This window comes from Loxodonta africana, chromosome 10 (genome assembly GCF_030014295.1).
Source record: "Loxodonta africana isolate mLoxAfr1 chromosome 10, mLoxAfr1.hap2, whole genome shotgun sequence".
NCBI lineage: Eukaryota > Metazoa > Chordata > Mammalia > Proboscidea > Elephantidae > Loxodonta > Loxodonta africana.
Genome location: NC_087351.1, coordinates 67,290,657 through 67,317,297, shown reverse-complemented (window position 1 = coordinate 67,317,297; position 26,641 = coordinate 67,290,657). Strand labels below are relative to the sequence as shown.

General features: G+C 43.4%; 2 protein-coding genes across 4 annotated transcripts in view; one reads left to right on the top strand and one right to left on the bottom strand.

The window, feature by feature from the left end:
* ATG14 (autophagy related 14) overlaps positions 1–26,641 on the top strand; it is a 78,294-nt gene that overhangs the window by 42,670 nt on the left and 8,983 nt on the right. For 2 of the 3 annotated variants that reach the window (XM_003408663.4, XM_064292510.1), the window contains exons 7-10: positions 2,038–2,155; positions 3,509–3,599; positions 3,676–3,761; positions 10,196–26,059. In XM_003408663.4, coding sequence (XP_003408711.1) covers positions 2,038–2,155; positions 3,509–3,599; positions 3,676–3,761; positions 10,196–10,502 — 602 coding nt within the window. In that variant the 3' untranslated portion in view covers positions 10,503–26,059. Of the gene's footprint in view, positions 1–2,037; positions 2,156–3,508; positions 3,600–3,675; positions 3,762–10,195; positions 26,060–26,641 lie in introns of those variants that run through there. The other variant, XM_064292511.1, reaches the window with a different exon arrangement.
* FBXO34 (F-box protein 34) overlaps positions 17,374–26,641 on the bottom strand; it is a 24,595-nt gene continuing 15,327 nt past the window's right edge. Inside the window, exon 2 of the mRNA XM_064292509.1 lies at positions 17,374–24,143. Within this exon, the coding sequence (XP_064148579.1) occupies positions 22,004–24,143 (2,140 nt within the window). The 3' untranslated portion in view covers positions 17,374–22,003. The remainder of the gene's footprint in view (positions 24,144–26,641) is intronic.

Genomic DNA, 26,641 nt, shown 5'->3' with positions numbered 1-26,641 from the left:
TTCTTCTATGGAATCTGATCAAAATGTTCACTAATGGCAGCCGGGCCCTATGTAGTTCTTCTGGTCTCATGACAAAGGAGGCAGTTGTTCATGGAGGCAATTCCATGTCTCTCTCCTATTCCTGACTCTCCTTCCTCTGTTGCCCCAGGTGAACTTAGGAAAAATTGTGCCTAAAACGTGCCTTTTTGATATTTTGCCTTGTGGGGGTCATTATTGCTTTATTTATATAAAAAAAACCTCACTATCCAAAGAAGTGTATTTAGCGTGTTGAATCTCTATTTTATAACTTTATAAAGAGTTTGTTTTAGCAATTCTAAATGGGAGATCGAAGTAGCCCAATAGAAAAACCCTTAAAACTCTTGCCATTTCTCTTTGTTGGAGAAGGATCATTTATGTAGTCATTTGGCAAATTTTTAGTGAGCATGCTCTCTGTGTCATCCACAGTGTTGGGCACTGGTGATACAGAAGTGACCAAGACAGGTGTGGCCCCTAGCCCTTCTGTGGAGAGAAGGGCAGGAAACAAGTACATGATCAAATGAACCATTGCCTGGATAAGAGCCATGGAAAGAATCAGCAGCATTGTGGTGAGGGTAGGGAGTAGCTAGGGGGACAGAGGAGGAGACTACTTTTTCACAGGGTAGTCACGGGAGGCCTCTCTAAGGAGGTGACAATTGAAGTTGAGACCTGAAGGATGAAAAGAAACTAGTCAGGGGAAGAACGTTTCACACCAAGGGAATAGATTGTGTAAAGGCTTTGTGTTGGGGAGTGTTTGAGCAACTGTAAGAAGCTGAAAAGGATCAGGAGTGCATGAGCAAGGCTGAAAGGGGAATGAAAGGATGGAGAGGGAGAGGTGGGCAGGGCCTTGGTCATGGAGACCTCTTGGAAGGGGTTGGATCTCATCCTGTGAGTAATGGAAAGCCACTGGAAGGTTTTATACAGTGGCGTTTCATTAGTCTAGTTCTGTCTCTTGAGTTAAGAGCTTTGATATGTTGCATATGTATGGAATAGAAAAGACCCCTCACACTGAGAGTTCAGTTGTTATTAGAATTCTCCAGTCATTAATTCATTGATCAATTCAGTCAGTAGATGTTAACTGAGCACCTAATTTGTGCCTGGCACTGTTCTAGGCACTTGGTGTATACCAGTGAGCAAACAAGCACAATCCCCATGGAGCTTGCATTCTAGTGAGGAAATGGTAGACATTAAATAAATAAATACATAAATTACATATTAGAGATGATAGAATGCTGTGGAGAAAAAACAAATGGGAATGGTGGTTGGGGTGCTGGGGCAGAGCGGTGGTGGTGACTACGTGCAGTCTTCAGTAGGGCGGTCGAGGAAGGCCTCATCAAGAAAGTCATTTAAGCAGAGGTTCCAAAGAGGTGAAATACGGCTACACATCACTATTTATTTCTGAAGATTACCATCTGTTCCTGAGCACATAATTTAACTTCTCCAGAATCAGTTCCCTCATACTTAAAACAGGGATAGTTATAAGGGGTTCGTATGAAGATTAAGTAAAATAACTTCTTTAAAGCATTTATGCAGGTACTTAGCAGATCGTAAAATCCTGATAAAAGCACTGTTTAATGATTACTAACTCTTCTCCAGTGTCCCAGGACTAACTGGGCATCTTGAAAAGAAACAGAAATGTCTTCATTTGGAACTGACTGGATTTTAAACTAGATTTCAGGGAATATCATTCCAAGAATGAATTCCTAGGCATTAATTGTTCTGATAACACACTAAACTCCATCCTCAGGTCCAAGCAGATCAGTGGTTTAGACTTTAATTTATGCTGGGTCTATTTAGGCTCATTTACGTATGTTATATCCTACTCGGCAAAATATCTAAATGATTTTTGTCTGGCCACGGAGCTTTTATGAGTAAGAGTAAAATTTAGCCGTCAGTAATGTAAATGATAACAGTATAAATTATAAGACCTAGGTTCATTAATATCTAAAGATGAGAGATGGTTTTTGTTGGAATTAAAGTGGATGATTTATGATAGTGCATGATTGTGTCTTTATACTTCAGACATGGAGCATAATAACCCCGCGTACACGATCAGTGCTGCACTGTGCTACGCGACTCAGCTGGTCAACATCTTGTCTCACATACTCGATGTCAATCTTCCCAAAAAACTGTGCAACAGGCAAGTAACTGAATGTGGTGATGTCATCTTTATCATGGGTCTTTTAAGTTTCTCTTGGGTTCTTGTTTATTCTAATTAAACCGGAAACTAGAATTTTTAAGTATTACCAAGACAGAAAAGATAAGGCTATGAAATATCAAGATTACTTTTGTAAGCCTCATGTGCACATCTGTTTCATTACCTTACATTTGCACGTGAAGACCACAGTGTTCCCCCACTGGAAAAAATAATAGAAGGAGAAACCAAGATATTCAGAGGTTATGCTGCCTGCAGATCCCAAGAACTGGGTAAATTCTAACAGTTCCAGCTTTGTCTATTTTTTTTAGTAAACTCACATGGTTTAAAATTAAAGAGAAGTGTAAAGGTTTAGCCAGTCCCCACTAAGACCTTCCTACTTCCCTTCCAGTTATCCTTGCATTTCAAGTAAATATAAATATATACTATTACCATCTACCCTTTTTTGTTTTTAAAACACAAAAGGTAGCATGCTCTACTGAGGTGTTTTGTACTTTTGTTTTTTAAGTTTTTATTTCTTCAAGCAAATACTTACTGAGTGCTTACTATGCCAAGCACTATTCTAGGCACTAGGGGTACAATGATGAGCAAGACATAGTCCTTGCCCTCTTGGAGATTACATACATTTTAATGGAGGGTACAAATAATAAACAGATCAGTAAACAGTATGCCAGATGGTGATGAGTGCTATGGAGAAGGTTAAAGCAGGCTGAGAGAAAGGGAGTGTGGAGCCAGGGGAGGCTTGCTGTGTGAGAGCGGGCAGGTGTGTGGTCAGTGTGAACCTGATGGAAGGGAGGGAGCAAGCCAGGCAGACACTTAGGGAAAGAGGCTGCAGGCAGTGAGGACAGCAGGCGCAAAGCCCGGGGGAAGAGGAGTGAGGAGGAGGGCAGAGAGGAAGGCATACCATATGGGGCCTTGTGGCCATTGTAAGCCTTTGGCTGTCATTCTGCATAAGGGAGACAGTTGCAGTGTTTTCCTTGATGTAAATCTCCCAAGATCTAACCAGTTCCCTGTTGATGCTTCAAGGAACAATTTTGAACACTCATCATTCCCTTAGGGTGCAAATATTTATGTAGAATAAATTCCCAGAAGTGAAACTGCTTGGTCAAAGGGTGTATGCATTTATAATTTGTATAAATGCAATAAAATGGCCTGTCCCTGAGGGTAAAAGTTCATTTTTAGAAAGTTTCTGCCTGTGCAGTTTACTAAGGGGCTAAGGACACATGGGGTATGCTTTATACTGAACTGTAGTGGAAAGCATACTTTCTTCAAAACGAACATTTTAACATCAGATTTCCTCCAAAAAGTACAACTTTACAAATTGTGTTTATTTTACAGTGAATTTTGTGGGGAAAATCTCAGCAGACAGAAATTTACCCGAGCCGTGAAGAAATTGAATGCAAATATCCTTTACCTTTGCTTTTCTCAGGTATGGAAAACGTGCTGTGAACTAAGTTTTCGTTTACTATGTAGGCGAAAATATTAATCAATTCTTTGTTTTTTAGCATGTAAATTTAGATCAGTTACAACCACTGCATACCCTCAGGAATCTAATGCACCTGGTCAGTCCGAACTCTGAACACCTTGGCAGGTAAGAAGGAAATCTCTTGGTTTTCTCTAAGTGTTGTTTATCGACTACTTTTAAATAGATTTGAGCTTGTTGGCAGAGTTCAGGGACCAATTCCCCAACCCCAAACTCTCCAGAAATGGCAAAAATAATGCAGCCCCACCGAGAAGGAAACAATGGCTAATCATATTTGAATTTTTATGCTCCTTACATAATCATTTTTCAGAGAAAATACAAAACCTTTTTTCATTCCTAAGACGCGGGAGAAGAGCCCCGACGTTCCTGGCCAGGGGCGTTCTTGTCCTGCCCCGAAGGCCCCGGGCGGCCGCTTCTCTGCTCCGCCTCACGGCCGCCTGCGGTCCTTCCTTGTGCACTTTCTTTTGTGCCTGCTCATTGCCTCCTGCCCATCCCAACATTTCTTCATCGCAGTTTTCTTTACATCCCTGAGTCGGCCTGGCCACCATTTGTTGGGGATAAAAAGGATATTAGAAGTTTGTGAGACGAATTGGTTCGAAATCTTCCATTGGCTTAAAAACAGGAGTCAGTAACAAACCAACCAAGGCTGCTCTGTGGGATCTTTTTAGTCCCTCAGCCCATAAAAGCATGAAATAGACGAGGTTTATCTTCAGGATCATCCAAGCACCACTGCTCCGGGTGTTTATCTCATTCCCTTGATCTTAGCAGTCTGCCGACATGCGTTTCTGCAGAGATTTGACTTGGTTAACATATTTGCACTTTTGAAAGAGAACTAAAGAATGAAAGATGGGAAAGTTCTTTTAGGGCTGTCTTTTCCCTTATCCATTTGCTTTGATGCTGGAATCCAAGGCTCAAGGGGAGCGCCCTGTAGAGCCCCCAGCCTGCCTCCACTCTCAGGTATACCCGGCTTCCTCCACATTGCAATTAATGTTAACACTGTCTTTTGCTTTTTTCCTCCCCCGCAAAAAGTAAACTTTTCTGAAACATAGGCTCCTTTGGCAAAAGCAGCAAACTCTCTCAGGAAACTACACATATACCCAAAATTTGATGCCATTTTATAGGGAGCTCATGCCCCTCCCCGCAAGCTCCACTCACCGTTAACGAGGTGTGGAAACCTGAGTGTCAAAACCATCCCAGCTTTAGCAGTTGATTTCTGTGTATTTGCTTTCCATCCTTTCTGTACCTTATCTGTAAAGGGTTTCATATTAGGAAATTTATAATGATAAATATATTTAATAATAATATTAATAACTTTAGTAATTATTATAAAAATAAGGAGCTCTGGTGGTACAGTGGTTAAAGTAATGGACCAGTAACCAAAAAGTCAGCGGTTCAAACCCACGAGGTGTGGGATTTTCTGAAGTTCACCTAGAAGCATAGTGCGCAAGGACGTTTTGCGGAAGAATGATGAAGGGAGATGGGCTGACCCCTCTGAAAACAAAATTAAAGAGAGCTATTAGCATTCAAACAGATGAAACAATTAGAAGAACAGAATAGAGAGTCCAGACACAGGCACTTTATATGTGAGAATGTGGTATATCATAGGTGTGGCATATTGAATCAGATGATAATAGCAGCTCGGTGGCATTGGGCCAGTTGGATATTCATATGGGAAAAAAGTTGGATTTATGCTACATTCCATACACAAAAATAAATTCCAGATGGTATAAAAGACTTTATTTAAAAAAGCTATAAAATAACTGGGAGAAAAGACAATGTTTTATAATCATAGGGTGTGGAGGAAATTATCAAGCCAGCCACAGAAACCATAAAGGGATGGAATTACACACTGTACTGTGTAAAAACTCTAAATGTCTCTGCGGTAAAAGATACCATGAAGTTAGAAGACAAGCAACAGATACGTTTTGCAACCTATATAACAGACAACAGATTAAAATCTAGACTACTTAAAGAAACCTTTCAAATCAAGAAAGACAAGCAGTCTAATAGAAAAGCAAGCAAAGAATTCAAACAGGCAGTTCACACAAAAGAAATGCAAGTAACCAGGTTCAAATGAAAAAAGAAAATGTCTAGCCTCAGTCAGAGTAAAGAAATGCACTTCAAACAGGTTTCCACTTTTCAGCCATCAGTTTATCAGAAATGGAAAGGACTAATAAAATCCAGTGTTGTGGTTGTTTAGGACCCTGTCTGATACTGGCAGTGTGATGGGCACTGTTTGGAGGCTCTGGAGTTTTCTGTAACTTGCCGTTGATCCTACTGTTCACATTTATTCTGTCCTGCAGAAGCATGCACGCACATGCATGGTGCCAGGGCCTGAGTCAGGCTATAGGGCACACCCTAGCTCACAGTCTGTGATTCTGTACCTCCTGTCTTGGGAGGAGTGAGTACCTCTTAGGGAAGATACATAGGACTAGAAAAACAGAGATCGGATTGGCCTCAGAGGTTTCCGATCCTCTTCTCTGCTTCTAAAAATGAATTTCCATGAGGGGCTTAGGGCCACTAGATCCACACAGGTGTGTGAGGGGAGTGAATTGTAGCTAAGAGAAGTAGAACTCCCCAGGTGCCCTTTTCCATACCAGCCTCAACCAGAGTGGAGGATTAGACAAGATTTCTTTTTTTCTATTGTGCTTTAGATGAAGGTCTACAGAGCAAATTAGTTTCTCATTAAACAATTAACACGTGTTTTGTGACATTGGTTGCTAACCCAGCAACGTGTCAGCACTTTCCCCTTCTCGACCTTGGGTTCTCCATATCCATTTCCCCAGCTTTCCTGTCCCCTCATGCCTTGTCCTGGCCCTGGGGCTGGTGTGTCCATTTGGTCTCACATACGTGGTTGAGCTGTGTGTTTTGTTTGTTTTGTGGGCCTGTCTAATCTTTGTCTGAAGGGTGAACATCAAGAGTGACTTTAGCACTGAGTTAAAAGGGTGTCTGTATATTCTGAGCATAGAGAAGATTCTTCATGGAACTCTGATTGGATTGTTTCCACTCAGACCAGGTGAACGGTAGGGGCCCATCTCCAATGAATTGTTATTTTCCTTTGAAATAAATTCAGACTTAAAAGTTGCAAAAACTAAAAATATTACAAAGGCTCATGTACCCTTTACCTAGATTCACCTATTAATATTCTGCACCATTGCTTTAACCTTTATACAGTCTCTCTCTGTTTCCATATATATACACACACACAAAAAAAAAAACCCATTGCTCTTGAGTTGATTCCAACTCATAACGACCCTACAGGACAGAGTAGAACTGCCCCATAGAGTTTCCAAGGAGCACCTGGTGGATTCAGACTGCTCACCTTTTGGTTAGCAGCTGAGCTCTTAACCACTGTGCCACCAGGGCTCCACATACATACATACACTTTTTTTTTTCCTGAAATCTGTGTAGGATTATAAGAAAATGAGTACTCTGGCTTCAGCATTTGAATAAAAAGTTATCAATTATTCAGCGAAACTAAAATTAGAGGAAAGATTTTGTAATCGTTACTCCCAAAAGACATTAAGTGAAAAAGACTTAATTCTTTAATTAATTAGTTCTGTGAGATGTGTCTGTAGCTCCGGGTGTCCTGGTAGGTACTATATCTCTAACCTTGAAGTGGTGGGAGAGGCACTGGTGGGGAAAGGTCCAGGGGTCTCTGGGAGGGGCCCGTTTGCCTGCTCCTGCAGGTTCCCAGAAATGTGGGTTACTCATTGGAACCAAAATTGTTCCAGCTGGCCTCTTGGGAGTCATCTAGTTGTTCATTTTTTCATTTTCAATACTTCAAGGAGCGCCTGTTCCATGCCAGGTGGACTCTGCCCTGGGAATTCCAAGCAGAGAACTGGAGAACCGTGTGGCTCCCACAGGAGCTCTCTGACTGGAGGAACTGTTACCTCACCCATGGATCACTCCCGTCTATCTCCTGGGAAGACCCTTATGGGGGATCTGGAGACAGTGGTAGTCCCATGCTGAGAACCCCAAGAATAGATAAGGCAACACCAAAGAGGAACCAAAAAACAGGCTAAGCCTCCAGAGCTAGCAGGAAGGAAGGAAGTAGGAATGGTGGAGAGCTGGCTTGTGTGTGGACGGAGGCTGGAGGACTTGGAGACTTAACCTGTACGTGCAGAGGCCCCTTGGAAAGCAAAGTTGAACAGAACAGCATCGGAGAGCCTTGTGTTTAGCGAGGGACGAAGAGGCCAGCTACAGAATTTAAAATTGTTTGTGAAGATTTTTAGTCAGCAAGTGCCACGAGGACAGTGGCAGCTGCTTCAGCAAGATGAGCGGGTAGGGGTGTGTGGGGCCAGCTGAGGCAGGGATGCTGGTTTGGAGGTGTTGGCAGTATAGTGGGGACCTGCACTGGGGTGACATGTTGAGAATAGGGCCAGCTGAGGCAGGGATGCTGGCTTGGAGGTGATGGCAGTGTAGTGAGGACCTGCACTGGGGTGACATGTTGAGAATAGGGCCAGCTGAGGCAGGGATGCTGGCTTGGAGGTGATGGCAGTGTAGTGAGGACCTGCACTGGGGTGACATGTTGAGAATAGAAAGGGGATTGTGGTACTGTCACACAGATGTAGAGCCTGAGGGAGGAGGGGAGTCCGGGCTGCCTTGGGTCTTCAAACTGGTAACTGACTGAGACAGAGAGGAGGAGGTGATTTTTGGGGGAGTTAGTAACCCTCAGATGAGAGATCTCACAGGCATAAGGGAGTTTGGGAATAGAGCTAGGAGGAGAAGAATCTGAAAAGGTGGCTTTGGAGTAGGCACATTTGCCAAGAAAAAGAGAAAGGGAAAGAACAGAGATGAACTATAGTGAGAACCTTAAGGAAACAGAAAAGAGATACCCAGAGCTAACAAACTGCTCACAGTAGCCATTGGTTTGTTTAAAGGAGAAAGTTTCAAGGAGGGACGTGGAGGTAGGAAGATTGTGGGGAGAATCCCTATCCCATTTCACCACTTGCAAAATAAAAAATTCTGGACAGCGTGGAGGCCTTGTAAACTGGGGCCCACCTGGTCTGAGGTACTTTGAAATATAAATTGCTCACTTGAGACCGAGGGGGAAACCCTGTGGTACATCTTCTGGTTTAATTAGTATACATAAAGCCCTCAAAGCACTGCCTGGAATGTCAACGTTAGTTATTATTGTTGCCATACTTCCTACTGGGAAGCAGGCCTATCTTGGAAGAATGAGGCCTGTGTGACCCTGGAAACAGTAAGTCAGAAGGTGAGATCTGGTGGTGAGGGACATTGGAGGCCTACACTGGGCTTTTGTCATTCCAAAGGCTGTAACAAATTTTGGGACATAGACTAGAAAGACAGACTGTATGATTCTGGAATATTTCCAATTTCTATTTTTTTGTTAATCTCTGTCATTTTTCCCAAAATAATTATTAGTGAAACCATTAAAAGAACCAAGGCCTTGTGTGCTTGTCTGGGGGCAATAGCAGGGAGATAGGGGCTGCTGGCAAGACTTGGTCCTGCCCTGTAGCTGGCTCCACGGGTAAATCCCTGGAGGGCAATGGATGGGAGAAACTGTCCACCAAAGAAAATGCAGCCTGGCTCCCCCAAGGCAGATGGTGGGCACTGAAAAGGGGCAAAGGAAAAGCAGCAGCAAGGCCTGTGTGTGGTTTGCTGACAGGGTTCCACAGAGTCCTGCTGAGGCGTGCTCACATGAGATATGGCCTGAGGAAGGGTTATTGGATTTGGCAGTGAGGAAATTATTAGGAACCTTTGGGAAATAAAAATATTTTTCTCTTTGAAATACAGCACAGAAATATGCACTCCAGATGAATGTATTCTAAATAGTTGTTTCTCATTTCGTGTAATAAATGTCTCTAGAAAATTGTGATGATATTTGAAAATGTGTGTGGAAGTCCGCTAGCATACAGCATTCCAGGTATGCACGCTAACATGCATACAAACGTATCACATTTCTCTCTTTTGAGTTTTAAGAGTTTCATAGTTTGGGGCTTCCATAAGGCGGTGTTCTGCCACCAGCTGCTGTGGAGTTGGTTCCGACTCATGGCAACCACACGTGCGTCAGAGTAGAACTGTGGGTTTTCATTGGCTGATTTTTCTTCCAATGCACCTCTCCGTGGACTCAGACCTCCAGCCTTTCGATTAGCAGCCAATTCCCTTAACCCTTTTGCACCATCTAGGGACTCATAAGGCAGAATGTATCTGTGTTTCTTTGTGAACCATTTATTACTTGTTACACTAATTGATATACCTGAGTATACATAAAGTGACTTTTTCCAAATTGTCTCATTGGAATGCTATATATTTACTGTATAGTTGCTGCAGTTGTTTAAAACTGTTTTGGGTGGTTTTTACCTCCGTCTGGGGTCTTCACAAATAGAGGCGGTAGAATTGAGGGAAAGTGTGGTGTGATGATTTAATTTACTACTTGGATTGTGGTTTTTATTTAGGTAAAGAAAACCTCAGTCGTAGACTAACAGAGTGTGGTGCAGACTTGTAAGATGGTGTGTGGCAAGGGGCTGGGCTGAGGTCTGTTTGCCTCCACCTTGGCTGTCACTCTCTGCACACAGGTCGGGGCCCTTTGAAGTACGAGCAGACCTTGAGGAATCCATGGAATTTGTGGATCCTGGAGTCGCCGGAGAATCAGATGAGAGTGGAGATGAGCACATAAGTGACGAGGAGACAGACCTGGGCATGGACTGGGAGAACCTGCCAAGCCCCCGGTTTTGTGATATCCCTTCCCAGCCCGTGGAAGTCTCCCAGAGCCAGAGCACCCAGGCATCCCCGCCCATCGCTAGCAGCAGTGCGGGTGGCATGATCTCCTCCGCAGCAGCCTCAGTGACCTCCTGGTTTAAAGCGTACACTGGACACCGCTAATGAGCATGGATAAAAACATGCCAAATTTGCATCAAGAAAGTTCTTCTCCCACTACACTCTAGTAAACCTTATCTCTTTAGTTGAGAGTGCCTGAAACAAAAAAGGTTAAACTGCTTTTTTTTTTTTTTTTTTAAGGCAGGGAGACATATGGTATGACCGACGTGTAAAATGGGTGTGTGCGTATGATAATAAGACAGAGGGGTCAAAGGTCCTTCTGCCCAGACCAGTGTTGCTAGAAGAAGGACCTGCACATGTGGCCCATTTCTGATTTTGTTGAGGAAGCAGCCATTCATTTGGGCATTTGGGCTCCCTCTCTCTGATCACGGACCACAGGACCCACAGAATCCACCGAGATGGCTTCATGGTTGCCTTTTGCGATGCTGGGACTATTCCTGAACACTTCAAGTTTTAGAAGTTGCATCACAGGAAGTGTTTGTTTTTTTTTTTTTATCTACAGAATACTTCTTTTCTGGTATTATTGTTTATCGTATAGGCTTGCCTATTGCTTGGCTGGAAGGTGGTTTCGGGAATGGCTACAGTTCCACCTGAGAGGGGTGTCTTAGGGCCATAGTCTCGGGGGTTCCTCTAGTCTCTATCAGTTCAGTAAGTCTGGTCTTTTTTTTTACGAATTTGATTTTTTGTTCTACATTTTTCTCATCTGTCCAGGCCCTCAGTTGTGATCACCGCCAGAGTGGTCAGTAGTGATAGCTGAGCACTGTCTAGTTCTCCTGGTCTTGAGGTCATGTAGGCTGTGGCTTATGTGGTCCGTTAGTCCTTTGGACTAATTGCCCCCTTGAGTTTTTGGTTTTCCTTACTCTCCTTGACTCCGAACAGGGAGAGACCACTAGTTGTATACAAGGAAGCAATTCTTGACAATGAGGACTTGAAAGAGATAAACTGTTTAATGAGAGTTTGTTTTGATGCCATCATTTTTTGTATGGAGGCACTTTGAAATATTTTATTTCTTTATAGTTTGGTCATCTTGGATTTTTAGGTCAAGAATTTTGGCTTTGTTTGGGAGAGGTGGTCCTTTTTTGAGGGGTAGTTTAAAAATCATTTGTGCTGCTCTGTTGTAGCTCGTCAGACATTCCTGCTTTTCTTTATCCCCACACACCAAAGAAACTAAGGTCTTTTTTTCTTTAGGACCCATGTCTATGAACAGAAGAAATCCCAGTTGCAATAATGTCCCACAGATTTAAAATTATTTTCTTGTATTCTAAGGGGAATTAAGCTGCTTCTCAGCTAGATTTTTTAATTCCTCCTGTCTACACTGTGTGCATTTTGAAATTGAATTTCTTTTCTATGAGTGAAAATAAGTCATTAAGGTCATTCTGTTGTGTGAGCTAAATGCCTGCCTGGGCACAGGTTACGAGCCACTTAATCAAGTGGCCGCTGGTCATTCTCCTGGTGTCCAGCCTCTTTTAAGGGATGTAGTAGGTGGCAGGTGTTTCCAGGGGAAGCCATCCGGTTTGTTTCCTAGAGGCCTTTGTTACTCTGAAGACACTACCTTTGTTCAGAAATGCAGAGCAGATCGTTATAGCTGATACTACACCCTATCCTGGGGAAAGCTCAGATACAAAGAATGTTCCCTCACCAAGAGATCACTTTCAGCTAATGTGTCTTGTCATTCTCTTAGTGACAATCTTACAAGAAAACCGTAATGAGAGGCATTATGTGCAAATATGTAAGTAGTTTTTTTCTTTTTAATAACTGCAAAAAAAAAATCTTATGTAACAACTACAAAAAAATCCTATGAAAAATTCCTAATAGGCATTATTACCATATCTTGTTAGTGTGATTAGCATAATAGTACCTCAGATAAATCATTTCAATGTTTACTCTGCCCTAGCTTCTTTTCTCATTGTAATTATGATAGTAGATACTTTGCCTCCAAACCTGAGGTGCTATATGGCTTTTGCTAGTAATATATTTGGTGTTTGGTAGCATTTTGGGTAGAGTTGTAGGGGGAGAGGTTTATTCCTATCAAGGAGTACCACATTCCCAGACTCTCTGACATTTTCCACTTAGGGAACAAACAGGCTTTTCCAAACCTTGTGGGTTCTTGTATAGCCGCTCTCTGTTTAAAGTGCTCAGCTTCATGATTGCTGGGCTTGCATTGTACCATCCAGTTCTATAATTCATAGAGAGTAGGTATGGTAAACTTGAACAAATACCAGATGAACTTGAAATCCCATAAGACTTGTCTAGCTACTTGAGACCCTCAGAAGGAATAGCTCAGTCTCAAGAGTTGGAAGACTGGGATTTGGGGATTTGGGGGTAGAGATTGACTTCATCTGAATGGTATACACAGTACTCATGGTTTTCTCAAGTAAGCCTCTTTATGAAACCATGAATGTGAGATGAAGCTAAAGGATAGAATCCAGATACCACAAACTGATATCTAAAGTAATCCAACAAAATGTATAAGAACGTGGCCAATATAGGGATCGATAGGGTATATTTTGTTGTTAATCTCGACTAGAGGCACTTTACTTAGGGTTAAGTGATCAAACCCTTCGGTGGTTTTGAACACCAACATACTGACTTACACTGCTGAGATGTTTTGGTTTTCATTATTTTGCACTGGATCCACCATGTAAATATTCTTAAATATACATTTCAACCACTGTTTTTTCTACTCTTTTTGCTGCTCATTAAAATCTTTCATGTAGGTGCCAGAACCATATGTAAACAGCTTTTTAAAAAATTGAAGCTGGTATTTTTTTTTTTTTTTTTTAGAAAAAAAAAAGCCATAGTACTGGGTCATGTTTTCCATTTTAAAATGATTTATTGAAACAAGGTAATACTAATTAAAAAAAAAAAAAAAACTACAGGCACCAAATAGGCTGCTTAAAATGGTCTGTTCAAGACTTTTTTGTAATGGAATATAACTGAGAGGTTTTGCACGTTCCTAAGAGGAAGAACAGTATGTCAGCATTGAGTATAGCAGACGGAATTCACGTCAGGATCCCTGTGTAGGCAATTTGGAAAAGAACATTCAGTGGCATGCTGTTAAAGGAATTACTGCATCGGAGGGTCTCCTCGCAGTGTCACGTTGCAGGACTGTCCCTCTGCTCTGCAACTTCCAAGCTGGTTTGAGTCATGCAAATGTTTTCTAAATGTTTATTGTATTAAACTGCAATAAATCTTTTAACAGTACTTTGCTAATATGTATGTCATTTTTCAAGTTCGGAGCATTCATTTCTGCTGCTACATTGAGGGTAGAAAAAAAATGACATCTAACCCCTTTAGTATTTTATACAACTTTTACAATATTTTTTAGAATTCTTCTGCCAGGTAAGAAAAAATGGCTATTAATAAGTTTTTAAAACTATAGATCATGGTGGTAGTGGCATCCATCATTAGCAAGCCAGGAAACTGGTTGCTTACCGGTTATACACATTCTCTAACGATACGTTTCTTGGTACCCATCATATAATGAGCACAACCTACAGCAGCTTGGTGTCCTTGGCAGTTGTTCAGCCTTGTCCTAGCCATTCCCAGGCAACAGCACCCTGAAGGGAGTGGGCCTCCAGGATGCCTGTGTGCAGCTGCCCATATTTTCTTTGGGACAAAAGAGAAAGGCAGTGGCGGGGGGGCGGGGGGGGAGGATGATGGAGGGACTTGCCAAGCTGAGAGGAGGACAGTGGAAAATGTGTTACCTTCCAAGTTATATTGTTACGGAGAGGGGCCGCCTGCAGGTGGTGGGAGATACCAGGAATGACTGCTGTGGAACATCCTGGCCAACTCAGAGGTAGCAAGGAGCTGTGGTCCTGGCTGTCCTACACTTTTACCAGGAGCAGATGGCCACACAACAAAAGGAGGAGATGGACAAGGAAATGGGAGGGTTCCCAAATAGGGTTTGTGCCAAAGTCCCCAGAGCTGTGATGTTACTATCCTTCAGCTTCTCTAGGTAGAAGGTAAAAACATGCTCTGATCTGTTATCGTTAGGTGCCATCGAGTTGGTTCCGACTCATAGCGACCCCATGTACAACAGAATGAAACACCGCCCAGTCCTGCACCATCCTCAAAATTGTTGCTTTGCTTGAGCTCATTGTTGCAGCCACGTGTCAGTCCACCTCGTTGAGGGTCTTCCTCTTTTCTGCTGACCCTATACTTTGCCAAGCATGATGTCCCCCTCCAGGGACTGATGTCCCTCTCCAGGGACTGATCCCTCCTGACAACATGCCCAAAGTATGTAAGACGCAGTCTTGCCATCCTTGCTTCTAAGGAGCATTCTGGTTGTACTTCTTCCAAGACACGTTTGTTCTTTTGGCAGTCCATGGTATATTCAATATTCTTCGCCAACACCACAATTCAAAGGTGTCAGTTCTTCTTATTCATTGTCCAGCTTTCACGTGCATATGATGCGATTGAAAATACCATGGTTTGCATCAGGCATACCTTAGTCTTCAAGATGACATCTTGACTTTTCAACACTTTAAAGAGGTCCTTTGCAGCAGATTTACCCAGTGCAATGTGTCATTTGATCCATGGCTGTTGATTGTGGATGCAAATAAAATGAAATTCTTGACAACTTCAATCTTTTATCCATTTATCATGATGTTGCTCATTGGTCAAGTTGTGAGGATTTTTGTTTTATGTTGAAGTGCAATCCATACTGAAGGCTGTGGTCTTTGATCATCATTAGTAAGTGCTTCAAGTCCTTTTCACTTTCAGCAAGCAAGGTTGTGTCATCTACATAACGCAGGTTGTTAATGAGTCTTCCTCCAGCCCTGATGGCCCATTCTTCACATAGTCCAGCTTCTTGGATTATTTGTTCAACATACAGATTGAATAGGTATGGTGAAAGGATGCAACCCTGACGCACACCTTTTCCTGATTTTAAACCACTTAGTATCCCCTTGTTCTGTTCGAACAACTGACTCTTGATCTATGTAAGATTCCTCATGAGCACAATTAATATGCTCCTATCTAGTGTATAACAAATACCCCCAGAGTATCTCATGGTTGATTCAGAAATCAGAGGTTGAAGCAGATGCAGAGAACTAAGGATAACTTAGAAGCATTGATGTAGAGCAATACTGTCCAACAGAAATAATGCAAGCCCTTTATGTGACCTTAAATTTTCTAGTAGTCACATTAAAAAAGTTTGAAGAAAAAAAAAGTGGTTTATTTTTAATCAAGAATATCAAAAAAAATATTATTTCAACATGTAATCAGCATGAAAAGTAGCCACATGTAGCTAGTGGCCAACAGTGGACAGATGGCATAGACTCTGGAGTCTGGCAAGCATCTTCCAGGTATACACTTAGGACCTCCCAAGAATGAAGTTTTAGGAAAAGGTATAGAGGGAAGGAAATTTTTCAGTGGCCTTGGAGGAATGCTGGGGGGAAGTCTTGTTCTAATATAGTGAGACTCACTCTAGTTGAGCTCAAGATTTGCCACTTAAGGCTTTTTCTGGGTGTCTGACATTTGTCTTTCCAGGCCCCTCCACTTCATCCTGCTGTTGCCAGGGAGACTGAGCTGGGTAGGCTGCATCAACAGGCTTCATGGCTTCTGGTAGTCAGGGTGTTTATTCCCCAGCTTTGTCCCTGCCGTGTTTGTGTTCCTCAAATGGAAGTCACTGCTGACTGGATACAACCTCCTCCCTCTGATCCTGGTGGCCACCCCTACCTCTCCTCCAGGGTCTAGCCCTTGTTGTTTTATTGAACACACCAGTGGTTCGTAACCTTCCCTGCACTTCTGAATCACCTGGGGAGCTTTACAGGACACTAATGATGTTCAGCTGCTACCCCCAAAGGTTCTGGTTTAATTTACCTAGGGTGGGGCCTAAGCATTGGGAGTTTTCAGAGTTCCACAGGTGATTCTGATATACAGCCAAGATTAAGAATCACTAGCCTGCCCAGTACCGGCTTTAACCCAGGCAGCTGGGACCCTGCACTGGCTCCTGAACTTTAGAAGGTCCAACCCCTTAGCCCTGCTGTGGTACCCTTTCTCCCTGGGCAAAGAGTTTGCAGGACCACGGGGACAGGCTTTACTGGAACCTGCATTTCTGGGTCCTTGTAACCCAGGGCTTCCAAGGCCCTTTGGCCAGCTCTGTCCTCCAGAGAGAAGATCCAAGCCTGAGGGGTGGCTTGTGTGTATGTGTTCCTACACTGAGGAACGATGCTGGGCTGGGAAGAAAAGGGGGTGGGCTGCAGGAGTGTCCTCTCTTTGTATTCTTACCCTGGGCACCACAAATATTGAGGCGGGCTTGCCCTTGTATCTACTCCCTTATAAACTCTCCTTGAATCCGCTCATCTTGGGTGTGCCAAGTGTTTCTTGTTGAGACCCTGTGCAATGCAGAGCACACACGGGAAGAAAGGTGAGGGGCCTGAAGCCAAAACTACTGGCCATGGAAGAGGAAAAGGTCATGTGAGAGGTCACCACCTCTGCTTTAAAAAAAGGAGGAGGGTAAATCAGGGCTGGGTGGAAGAAGAATTGTTCATGGCAGGGCACACACCCCGCAGCAGTTGTGCTCGGTTGCCTGCATACAGGATTGGTGAGAAAGGGCAGAGTGAAGGCCAACAGCTCAGTCTCAGATCAGGGAAAGCTGGCTCCATCCTGACCCTTGAAACCAAACCGGGACAGGCTGCAAAGAGTTGTGCAAATGAACGCCCAACCTCACAGAGGATAAGGGACAGATAGAATTAACTACATTTTACTGTTTGGCAACTAATTTGATTTTGGTGTTTAACTATCAACCTCTTCATACTGGCAACCTTGGTGGCATACTGGTTAAATTCTACGGCAGCTAACCAAAAGGTCGGCAGTTTGAATCCACCAGGCACTCCTTGGAAACAATATAGGGAAGTTCTACTCTGTCCTACAGGGTTGCTAGGAGTCAGAGTCAACTCAACAGCAACGGGTTTTTAATTCATACTACTTAAAAGGTTTTTTTTTTTTTTAAAAAGGTATCTGGGACTTGGATATGAGTTCATAAAGCAACTGGTTCTGATACAGTGGGAGAGGGAGAAAGGGAACTAATTAAAATAGCACAGGTGATACTGCCCCAAGTAACTGTTTGATGGGATCTACTATTTCCCAAGTCTCAGCTTCTGCTCACAGCACGTCACCCAGCGTGGGCATCTTACAAGACTTGTCACACGCCGCCTGTGACTATGCACCTTATATTTAATCCTCTGCTGGGTGATGGGCAAAGAATTTTCAGTTTTAGCCAGATGCCATTCCCCTCCCCCACACGCTAACTTTAGAAACCAATCTCTGCTGTGTTTCATCAGTCCAAGGAAAAAAAACATTTAGTTGAGCCTTCTTATTTTTTACTTAAAGAGCCCACCTTATTTACAAAGGAATTTGAGATAAAAAGTTCCCGAGCTAATTTTTCCTACGGGCTGTTCTCTGCTAATTAAAGCATGAACAGGGACCTCTTTGGGGGGAAAAAGGTTGCAGTGTAAGGGATTGCCACCTCTGGCCCCATTCCAGTTCTTTCTCCTTCCTCCCCAGCTACCAACTCTAGTGGCATCTGCCCCCCCGACCCCCGCCCAACATAATGCCAAGTTCAAACCACCTAGAATGGTTGTGCTGCAGCCTACGGTTTTGCTTAGAGCAGTTAGGTATAAGTACATGGGAAGTCACCCAAGGGTGCATTACCACAATGTTTACTGTTCCCGTGAGGCTTTGCAAACACCAGCTATGGCCACAAACTTATGAATAGCACATGTCAATGGAAGGGACTGCACACTTCCCACACAGGTGCTTTAAGCCACCTCCCAGAGATTGCAACTTGAGCTTCATTTGAAAGGAAAAATGTACAGAAACCATCAAATTCCCCGAGTGCGAGGCACTGTGCACAAGAACAGAAATGTGTTTAAACTTGGCATGGTGCTTGATACACAGTAAGAGCTAGATAAACATCACCTCTTATTGTAGTCTGGTGTTTTGGAGGCAGACTGTGAGATGAGGGAGAGGATGAACCGCCAGTATGCTGAGTGGAGATGAAGAGTTACAGAGCCCAGGCAGGGAACTCTTACAGCATGCCGTAACCATCAGCCCTATCCTTCTGCAGTCAATAAGCCCAAACCATCTGGGCTGCCAGGGGAGCTACTGGCCACAATAGAGCCGAGATTATACCAAATACATAATCGGTAGTCACTGAGCAAAACCCCTAAGCAAGAATGTGCCCATGGGACCAGCAGTAGCCAGGGAAGAGCCCTTTATCCCGCCTTTGAGTTTCTCGTGCTGAACGGAAGATGACACTATGGCCCAGGGCAGTCAGAACGTGCCAACACCCCTCACACTGAAATGGTCAAGAGAGGAATGCAAACCTTTCTGGAATGTGTGCTGTGTGTGTGACACAGTAGGTGGCATGAACAAGCTGCCCTCTCAGAACCCAGAGCACAGGCAGGAGACCCAGATACAATGACACAAGGGGGCATGCAGTGCTGAAAGGCACCCAGCCGAACCAGGGGCCTGGGGACAGGATGGGGTTGAGTTTCCCAAAGGAGGTGCCTCCTGAGCACCAAGCCATCAGTGTGCTACCACAGGGTGTATGGTAATTCTTGGAGGTCCTTTGACGTGGTCTGTTTTAAGGCTAGTCATTTTGCCAAGGCTTGAATAAGCAAAGATTCATCTTACCTTAGCCCTTTTTCTATCTCTATTCACTCCTTCCTCGGGTTTCTGATCTCATCCACTGGCAGGGGACAAAGCCAAACTGCCCCAGAAATGGGGGAAGAGCTCTGACTCTTCTGGGCTCTCGTTCTGATTTCCTTCACACACACACACACACACACACACAAAACACAAACCCGTTGCAGTTGAGTCGATCCCAGGGTTTCCAAGGAGCACTTGATGGATTCGAACTGCCAACCTTTTGGTTAGCAGCCATAGCTCTTAACCACTACGCCACCATGGTTTCCCTGGTAAGGGCTTAAAGGTGTTAGAGAAAAAACTGGGCTAGAGTATCAGCAAAGGCTTAAGGGGACAGATTTTTTCACAGGGAGTAGGGTTCGTTAAAGTCCTGGTGCCCACATTGTCGTTTTTAGGCTATGATCCTACAGCGGTGCAGGAAGGCAGGTAGCGTTGCAATGTTGCAGAAAATTAAAAGGGAGCTATTTACACCAGCTTGGCACTAGGGGGCCCTGCAGCACACACTCTCCCTAAGAGGAAAGCTACACCTGTCTAAAAATGAAGACCAGGGAAGGGAGGCCTTCTGATGCCACCTGTTCTCTCCTGCTGAAATCCTCCTCTTTTGTGGAGGCAGCTAAGTTCCTGCCACAGGGCAAAGCAAGTCATCAGTACATGCCAAGATGGGCTTGGGGCATTCTCACTGTGCCCTCTACTCTTGGCAGTTCAGTCCCTCAAGCAGTCATGGGAAAACCAGGTTAGGAATGGCTGACTCAGGAAAACCAACTGAGAGTTGTCTGCCGTGTCCACACAGAGCCAGTCATGATGATAGTTGACAATTATTGAGCACTTTCCACATGCCAGGTTGCACTCTAAGTACTTTATGTGCATTATCTCATTTCATCTTCATAAATTATGAATCAGAACAAACCTCTAAGGAAGGTACCACTGAGATTGCCAATTTAGAGCAAATCAAAGAGGTCTAGGACTGGAAACTTGACCCCAGGGGATTCTAGGGTTTAAAAGCATTTTCCAGCATACATCAGCTGGGGTGAGTTATGAGGAAAGACACTGACTGGTATCTTAAAGGAAAAGCAAGCTGTTCTCATCCATTCCTCACTCATAGACAAATCCAATGGGCCAGGCAGCAGTTACTGCCTAAGGATAAGGACAGGAGGTCAAAGCAGATTCAAGTTTGAAAGCCACTCTGTGCCCACCCACCTCAGCCACAGGTGAACCTGGCTCGACCTCGCTCCAGTCCGGCCACAATCTGCCTGGCAGACCTTACGGCTGACCAAAGGCTGCTCAACCTTTACATGTTTCTCCTTTGGGACTATTACGGCCCTCACTCATCATTTACCCATCAACCCCTCCCCTAAAACATCCACCAACAGCCTGGAGCTTACACTGGTCGTAAGGTTTTCTGGTGGGCCCTTGATTTCAAGCCAAGCTAGTTTTTGGCTCCTCCACAGCAGTTTTCCGGGGCCTAGTACCTCCCATGCCTGCCAAGTACTGTATGACCACAGGCCTGAGTAGATCCTCGATGCCTTCTGAACTATTAACTAATTATGCCTGGCAAGGTGTAAGAAAACCCTAGATCATACTTCACCCAACAGGAAATAATGGGTGTTGGGCAGACAACAAACTCCAAATAAGTGTGAAAGGGTTGTAAAAATTCAAGCTTATGTTAAATGAAGATGGTCACTTCCTGGTGACAGACAAAAAAAATTTTTTTTAATCTCCCCTCTTCACTAACAAAAAAAGGTTCTTAGACTATCACAAAATCCTTCAAAAAAATGAAGGGAAAAATCTTTGCAAAACTCAGGTCCCATTTAAGATGTATGTTTTTATTGAAGTTTAAAAAAAAAAAAAAACTGTAACCAGACAGAAAGGATAGACAAGAATGTTATAATCTGACTATATAATATTCTCTTCTCATTCTTGGTGGATCACTAAAATATAACAAAGGATTGTCCTCTAAACTAATTTTAAGGTTGTCCAGTTAAACCATTATTTGGTATCCTTTGAATAGGTTAATGTCTTAACTATTTAGAGTTTCTTCTCAGAAACATTCATATATTATAAAGGAAACATTCATAGTTTATTTGGGAAACATTCATATTCTCTACAGGATGTACAAATTTGAGACGAGACAATAAAACACACAATTATAGCCGCAACACTATCCTAGCTGCATTGTGGTGATGATGCTGTTCAGTCAGCTGTTCGCTATATACAACTGAATTTTCATAGTGTTGTTTACAGAGGGGCCAGAAGCACTCATCTAAAGGTAAAGGCGCTCGAGTTTAATGTGCAGTTTCATAGCCCTATGAAAACACAACAAGTATATACACTGTAAACACCACAGGGCATGAAATCCATTTCCCACCACAAACATCAATCTCACAGATCAAGCATACAAGGTCTAAAGTAAGGTGCCCGGCTTTCCCTTTTTAAGCATACTTTTCACCCAAGAGTGATGCTATTCTTTCCATAGGACACTACTCGCGTATTTCAAATGTGGCGCCAGTGCATGAAACCTTTCTGGAATCCCTTTCTGGAAACTGCCTGCAGAGAATGCAGCGTGCTCTTCTAAATGTCCTCAGTGGTGGCAAGTCTCTGTCCTTTGAGGATGGACGTGATTTAGGAAAACAGGCATAGTTATTCACAGCTAAGTGAATCAAACTGGGCTACCACCCTGGATCAGATGTGAGGCGCCAACGTAGAACTCTTTCTTGGACAGCTCGCCAATTTGCATTTAAAAACCACCTGAGCATGGGCAATCCTGGTGGAGTAAGTACTGCTTCTCCTATGGTGACAACTCTGAGAGGCAACACTCACTTGAATGGTATATCTGGGTGGTATGTTTTACAGTTTCTAAAAAAATGGTTCTTTTGTTGCCTCTTGCATAGACTTTAATATTCCTCTTCAGCTTCAGTCCCTTTTGCTTTCTTATGGATTGCCCGATTAAAGCTGTGGCAGGCAGGGACCCAGTGATTGTCATGAAGCCCCAGCTTACAGCCAGGAAAGCCCTTCTGAGACCGGTGACAACACATCCAGTATCCTGGCCCATAGGGCAGTGCCTGGCAATAGGGCTTGGGGTGCCACCGGCACAGGGACACGTCCCCCTTCACATATTTTTTCTTGCACTGCTTGCAAGGATCCTCTCTATAGCGTGGATCTCGAACCCAGCGAGAATCTGCTGGCCTGATGTTATAATATTCAATGATGAACTTAAAATAGCAGCAGGTACATTTAAGAGCCACTAAACTCTTGGTGGGAAGCAACCTGAAGATTTTCACCATAATGTGGTGGGGCAGAAAGGCCATGTACTGCTGAGGCTCCAAAAGCTGCTGGATTTTAAACCTGGTCTCCAGAAAGTCATGAGACACCTGCTTCTTCCAACTAGATACCTCAAGCACCGGTAATGTACTTTCCACAGAAGAAGCCGGAAGGACAAATGGCTCAGCTGAGACACTTTTTTCCTCAGATGCACTGTCAACCTCAGCAGTGTCTTCAAGCTGGTGGGCCTCTGAAGACTCTCCTGTGCTTTCATTCAACTGTGAACAGTCCGACTCGTGCTGACCAGGCGGCAAAAAAAACAACATCCCTGGAAGTGGGTCACCACAGGTGTTTAAACTAGAAGGCTGGTCTTTCTCCACCTTGGACACAGTGATACTAATACACAAAGACTCTTTTCTGCTCTGATCAGGATTTTGGGTAGTAAGCGGCACAAGCTCTCTTCTCATACAATCAACAGCAACTGTGGGCAATTCAGTGGCTTGGGGACAGGTGCGAGGAGGAAAGGGTGACCCAACAAGTTCCTCCGTCATTTCCACATCATACCTATTGCTGTTTCTCACAGCAATTTGCTGACCTGGCTCTAATTCTGCACTGTCCATGTGGAAACCCACACCTGCTGACAACGAGGGACAGCCCTGAAGAGCACCATCCCAGGCCAGGTCCCCCTCAGGACAACACTGGTCAGCTCTTGAGGGGCCACAGTCCTCAGATACAGACCCCACCTGACACTCAGGTAACTCCAAGGTGCCTTTTTTTGTTTTGTCTTCCTCAGCCTGTGTGCCATTTGCAAGCAGAACCCGGCCCACATTGCGACGGAAGCTGTTATTCCTTGAGAGGCTCCCGGGCTCACGGTGACCCTGCCGCTTCAGGCACTCTGACTCCAGCCTGGCCACCATATCAAGGACACGGACTGGCTCACCCTGGGGTTCGCCTACCTCAGGATTTCCCCTTTCCGTGGGTTCTTCACAGGCTCCTGGGGCAGAGAAGGGCTCAGAGGCTGGGGGCACACCTCTGGACTGCCCAGAAAACCTCACAACAGCAGATGAGTTTGTGGAGTTTTTCGCACAACTGGCTAGCAGAGCACTGGCTCTTTGCTCAAGGAAGGCAACCATCTGTATAACCGACAGCGGCCTCCCTGCACAAACACCATCCCCAGTGTCACTCACGGAATGCACAGAGCAGTGTTCGATGCCACACGCAAAAGGCTCAGGCTGGGGGCACCTGCTGTTGACTTCCCTCATCCTTTCTAATTGTATCTTGGCTTTTTTAAGATCCCCTGATTTTTTCCTTCTTTTAGTAGCTCTCCCATCTATATCCCAGGAGCTTTTTATTTTCATAGATCCTATCCTATTGCTACACTGGTGGGCTGCAAAGAATGCAATTTTCTCCTTGGTATTTCCCGGTTTCACAACGGCCCAGATATCAAGCGGCCCTTCCCCTTCTTCGCCCTGGTGGATTGTTGCAGATGGTACATTCTTTTTGGTTTTAAGACTCAAGCTGCTCTCTACAGGACTCTTCCCACTCATACTGCACAGAACATTTGGAGAAATGATCCCAAAAGGCTTTCGAGATGACACTTTACCAAGAGAGGCTGAAGGAAAGACACTTGGTTTTACGTAGCTTGCTCTGCACGTTTCATCATTTATAGCCCTTTGGTGGCTCATGGGCATTCTTGGTGTTTCCTTGCTAATTTCCAGAGGTAGCTCTTTCTTCTGGAGTTTCCAATATGGTTTTAGATGCATAACAAAGGCCCTAGAGGAAAGAAACACAGATTTGATTAAAAAATCAATTTTGCTTTTAGAAAAAAAATTTTTTTTTTTTTTTTTTTAGTTTAAACCAAGGTGTCTCTAGCAAGTAGTAGAAACATTTCTACCAGTTGCCTAAATCTTAACCAACTCTTCTCATTTCAGCTAGTTCTTAACGCACAGATCAAGAATAACAAAAGCAAAATAATCATTTTCCATGGTGTACAGGCCAGAAGGTTAGTCCTTTAAATGTAAAGAAATGTGAACTTACTGAAAGCATCACAGTAAAGAAGTACAGGACTTAATACGGCAGAAAGAAAAGTACAAAAGGAAGTTTCCGACAATCCCACGCTAGTGGATTATTTATCACTATTTCCTTCTAGGTTATCATGACTAGCCTTTTACTGATTGCACAAGAGTTCATCGAACCTATTATATACAGTTTTCTAAACTATTTCTGTTGAATATTCAGATGTTTATAATTTTTCACTTATTTGCTTATCTACTTTGCCCATCTATTAGTCTTGATTTTCTAAATAACTTATTTGTATAAATTCTTAATTGTCAAATTTCTTGCAAAGATGTTAAATAAAAAATAGAACCCATAATCCTTATTAATTCTAAAAGTGATTTTTCTCACTAGTTCAGAAAAACGGTCCCCCAGCTAGGGGTGGGGAGCTTGGCTGTTAATCAAAAGGTCAGCAGTTCAAAACCACCAGCTGCTCCTTGGAAACCCTGTGGGGCAGTTCTAGTCTGTTCAATAGGGTCATTATGAGTCAGAATTGACTTGATGGCAATGGGTTTGGTTTGGTTTTGGCCAGGAGTGGAGATGGGGGCAATTTCAGAAATTGGATAAACGGATTATATAATAACAAAGACATGTCTTCTACTTCCTGCCTGTCATTAATTAGCGTGACAGATGATTTTACCTTGGTAGGTCACTTCCGCTCTGGTCTGAGCTAAAAACATAACTGAGGGGTTGGATTACTTGTCAATTTATGTGCCAATATTTTGTAGCCCACTGCTACACAGAACCCTAGGATTGAGAGAATGAGTGTTTCCTAAAGATGCCTGGTCCCCTACAAAATAAACCTACAGGTCAGAATAAGCCTCTGCAGACACTTGAGGGTCGTTTCTCAGCCCCCTGCCTTGCTCAGAGTGTGACCCCTGCTGCAATCAGATACTGGTATATATGGCAATCACCCCAACCCTCTAAGACTGTAGGACAGAGCCTGTACCACACACTTGATGATCTGCTATCTGGAAAACCGAGCTGAATTCATACAAGAAAACTGAATGGATTCCTAGACTGATATACCTGATAACAGCTCTAGCCAGCTGGGGACAGGACACCAGAGCTCCAAAGGTGAAAATAATCAAGCTAGCTCACTCAAGCAACCCATAGGGGTATACTAAAACAAAGCAAACAGCTACGACACAGTAAGCAAGCATAAACTAATACAATAACTTACACATGGCTCTGAGACAAAAGTCAATATCAAGTCACATAAAGAAACAGGCCATGATCACCTCAACAGGCTCTCAAAACAGAATCCAGGGATCTTTTAGATAAAAGTGCATTCCTGGAATTACCAGAGCCAGAATACAAAAGTTTAATACACAGAACTCTTCAAGACATCAGATGGAAATGAGGCAATACGCAGAACAAGCCAAGGAACACACAGATAAAGCAACTGAAGGAATTAGAAAGATTATTCAGGAACATAATCAAAAGTTTAATAAGCTGGGAAAACCCATAGACAGACAGCAATCAGAAATTCAGAAGATTAACAATAAAATTTACAGAATTAGACGACTCAGAGGAGCAGAACTGAGCAAGTAGAAGCAAGAATTTCTGAACTCAAAGATAAATCACTTGGCACTACTATATCTGAATAAAAAATCAGATAAAAAAAAAAAAAACGAAGAAACCTTAAGAATCATGTGGGATTCTTATCAAGAGAAATAACCTACGAGTGATTGGAGTACCAAAACAGGGAGGGATAACAGAAAATACAGAGAGAATTGTTGAAGATTTGTTGGCAGAAAACTTCCCTGATATTGTGAATGATGAGACGATATCTATCCAAGATGCTCATCGAACTCCACATAAGATAGATCTTAAAACAAAGTCACCAAGACACATTATAATCAAACTTGCCAAAACCAAAGATAAAGAGAGAATTATAAAAGCAGCGAGGGATAAACGAAAAGTCACCTACAAAGGAGAGCCAATAAGGATAAGCTCGGACTACTCGGCAGAAACCATGCAGGCAAGAAGGCAATGGGATGACATATTTAAAAAAACTGAAGGAAAAAAATTGCCTGCCTTTATGAAGGTGAAATTAAGACATTTTCAGATAAACTCAAGTTTAGGGAATTTGTAAAAACCAAACCAAAACTACAAGAAATACTACAGGGAGTTCTTTGGTTAGAAAATCAATAATATCAGGTATCAACCGAAGACTAGAGCACTGGGCAGAGCAACCAGAATTCAACACAGAC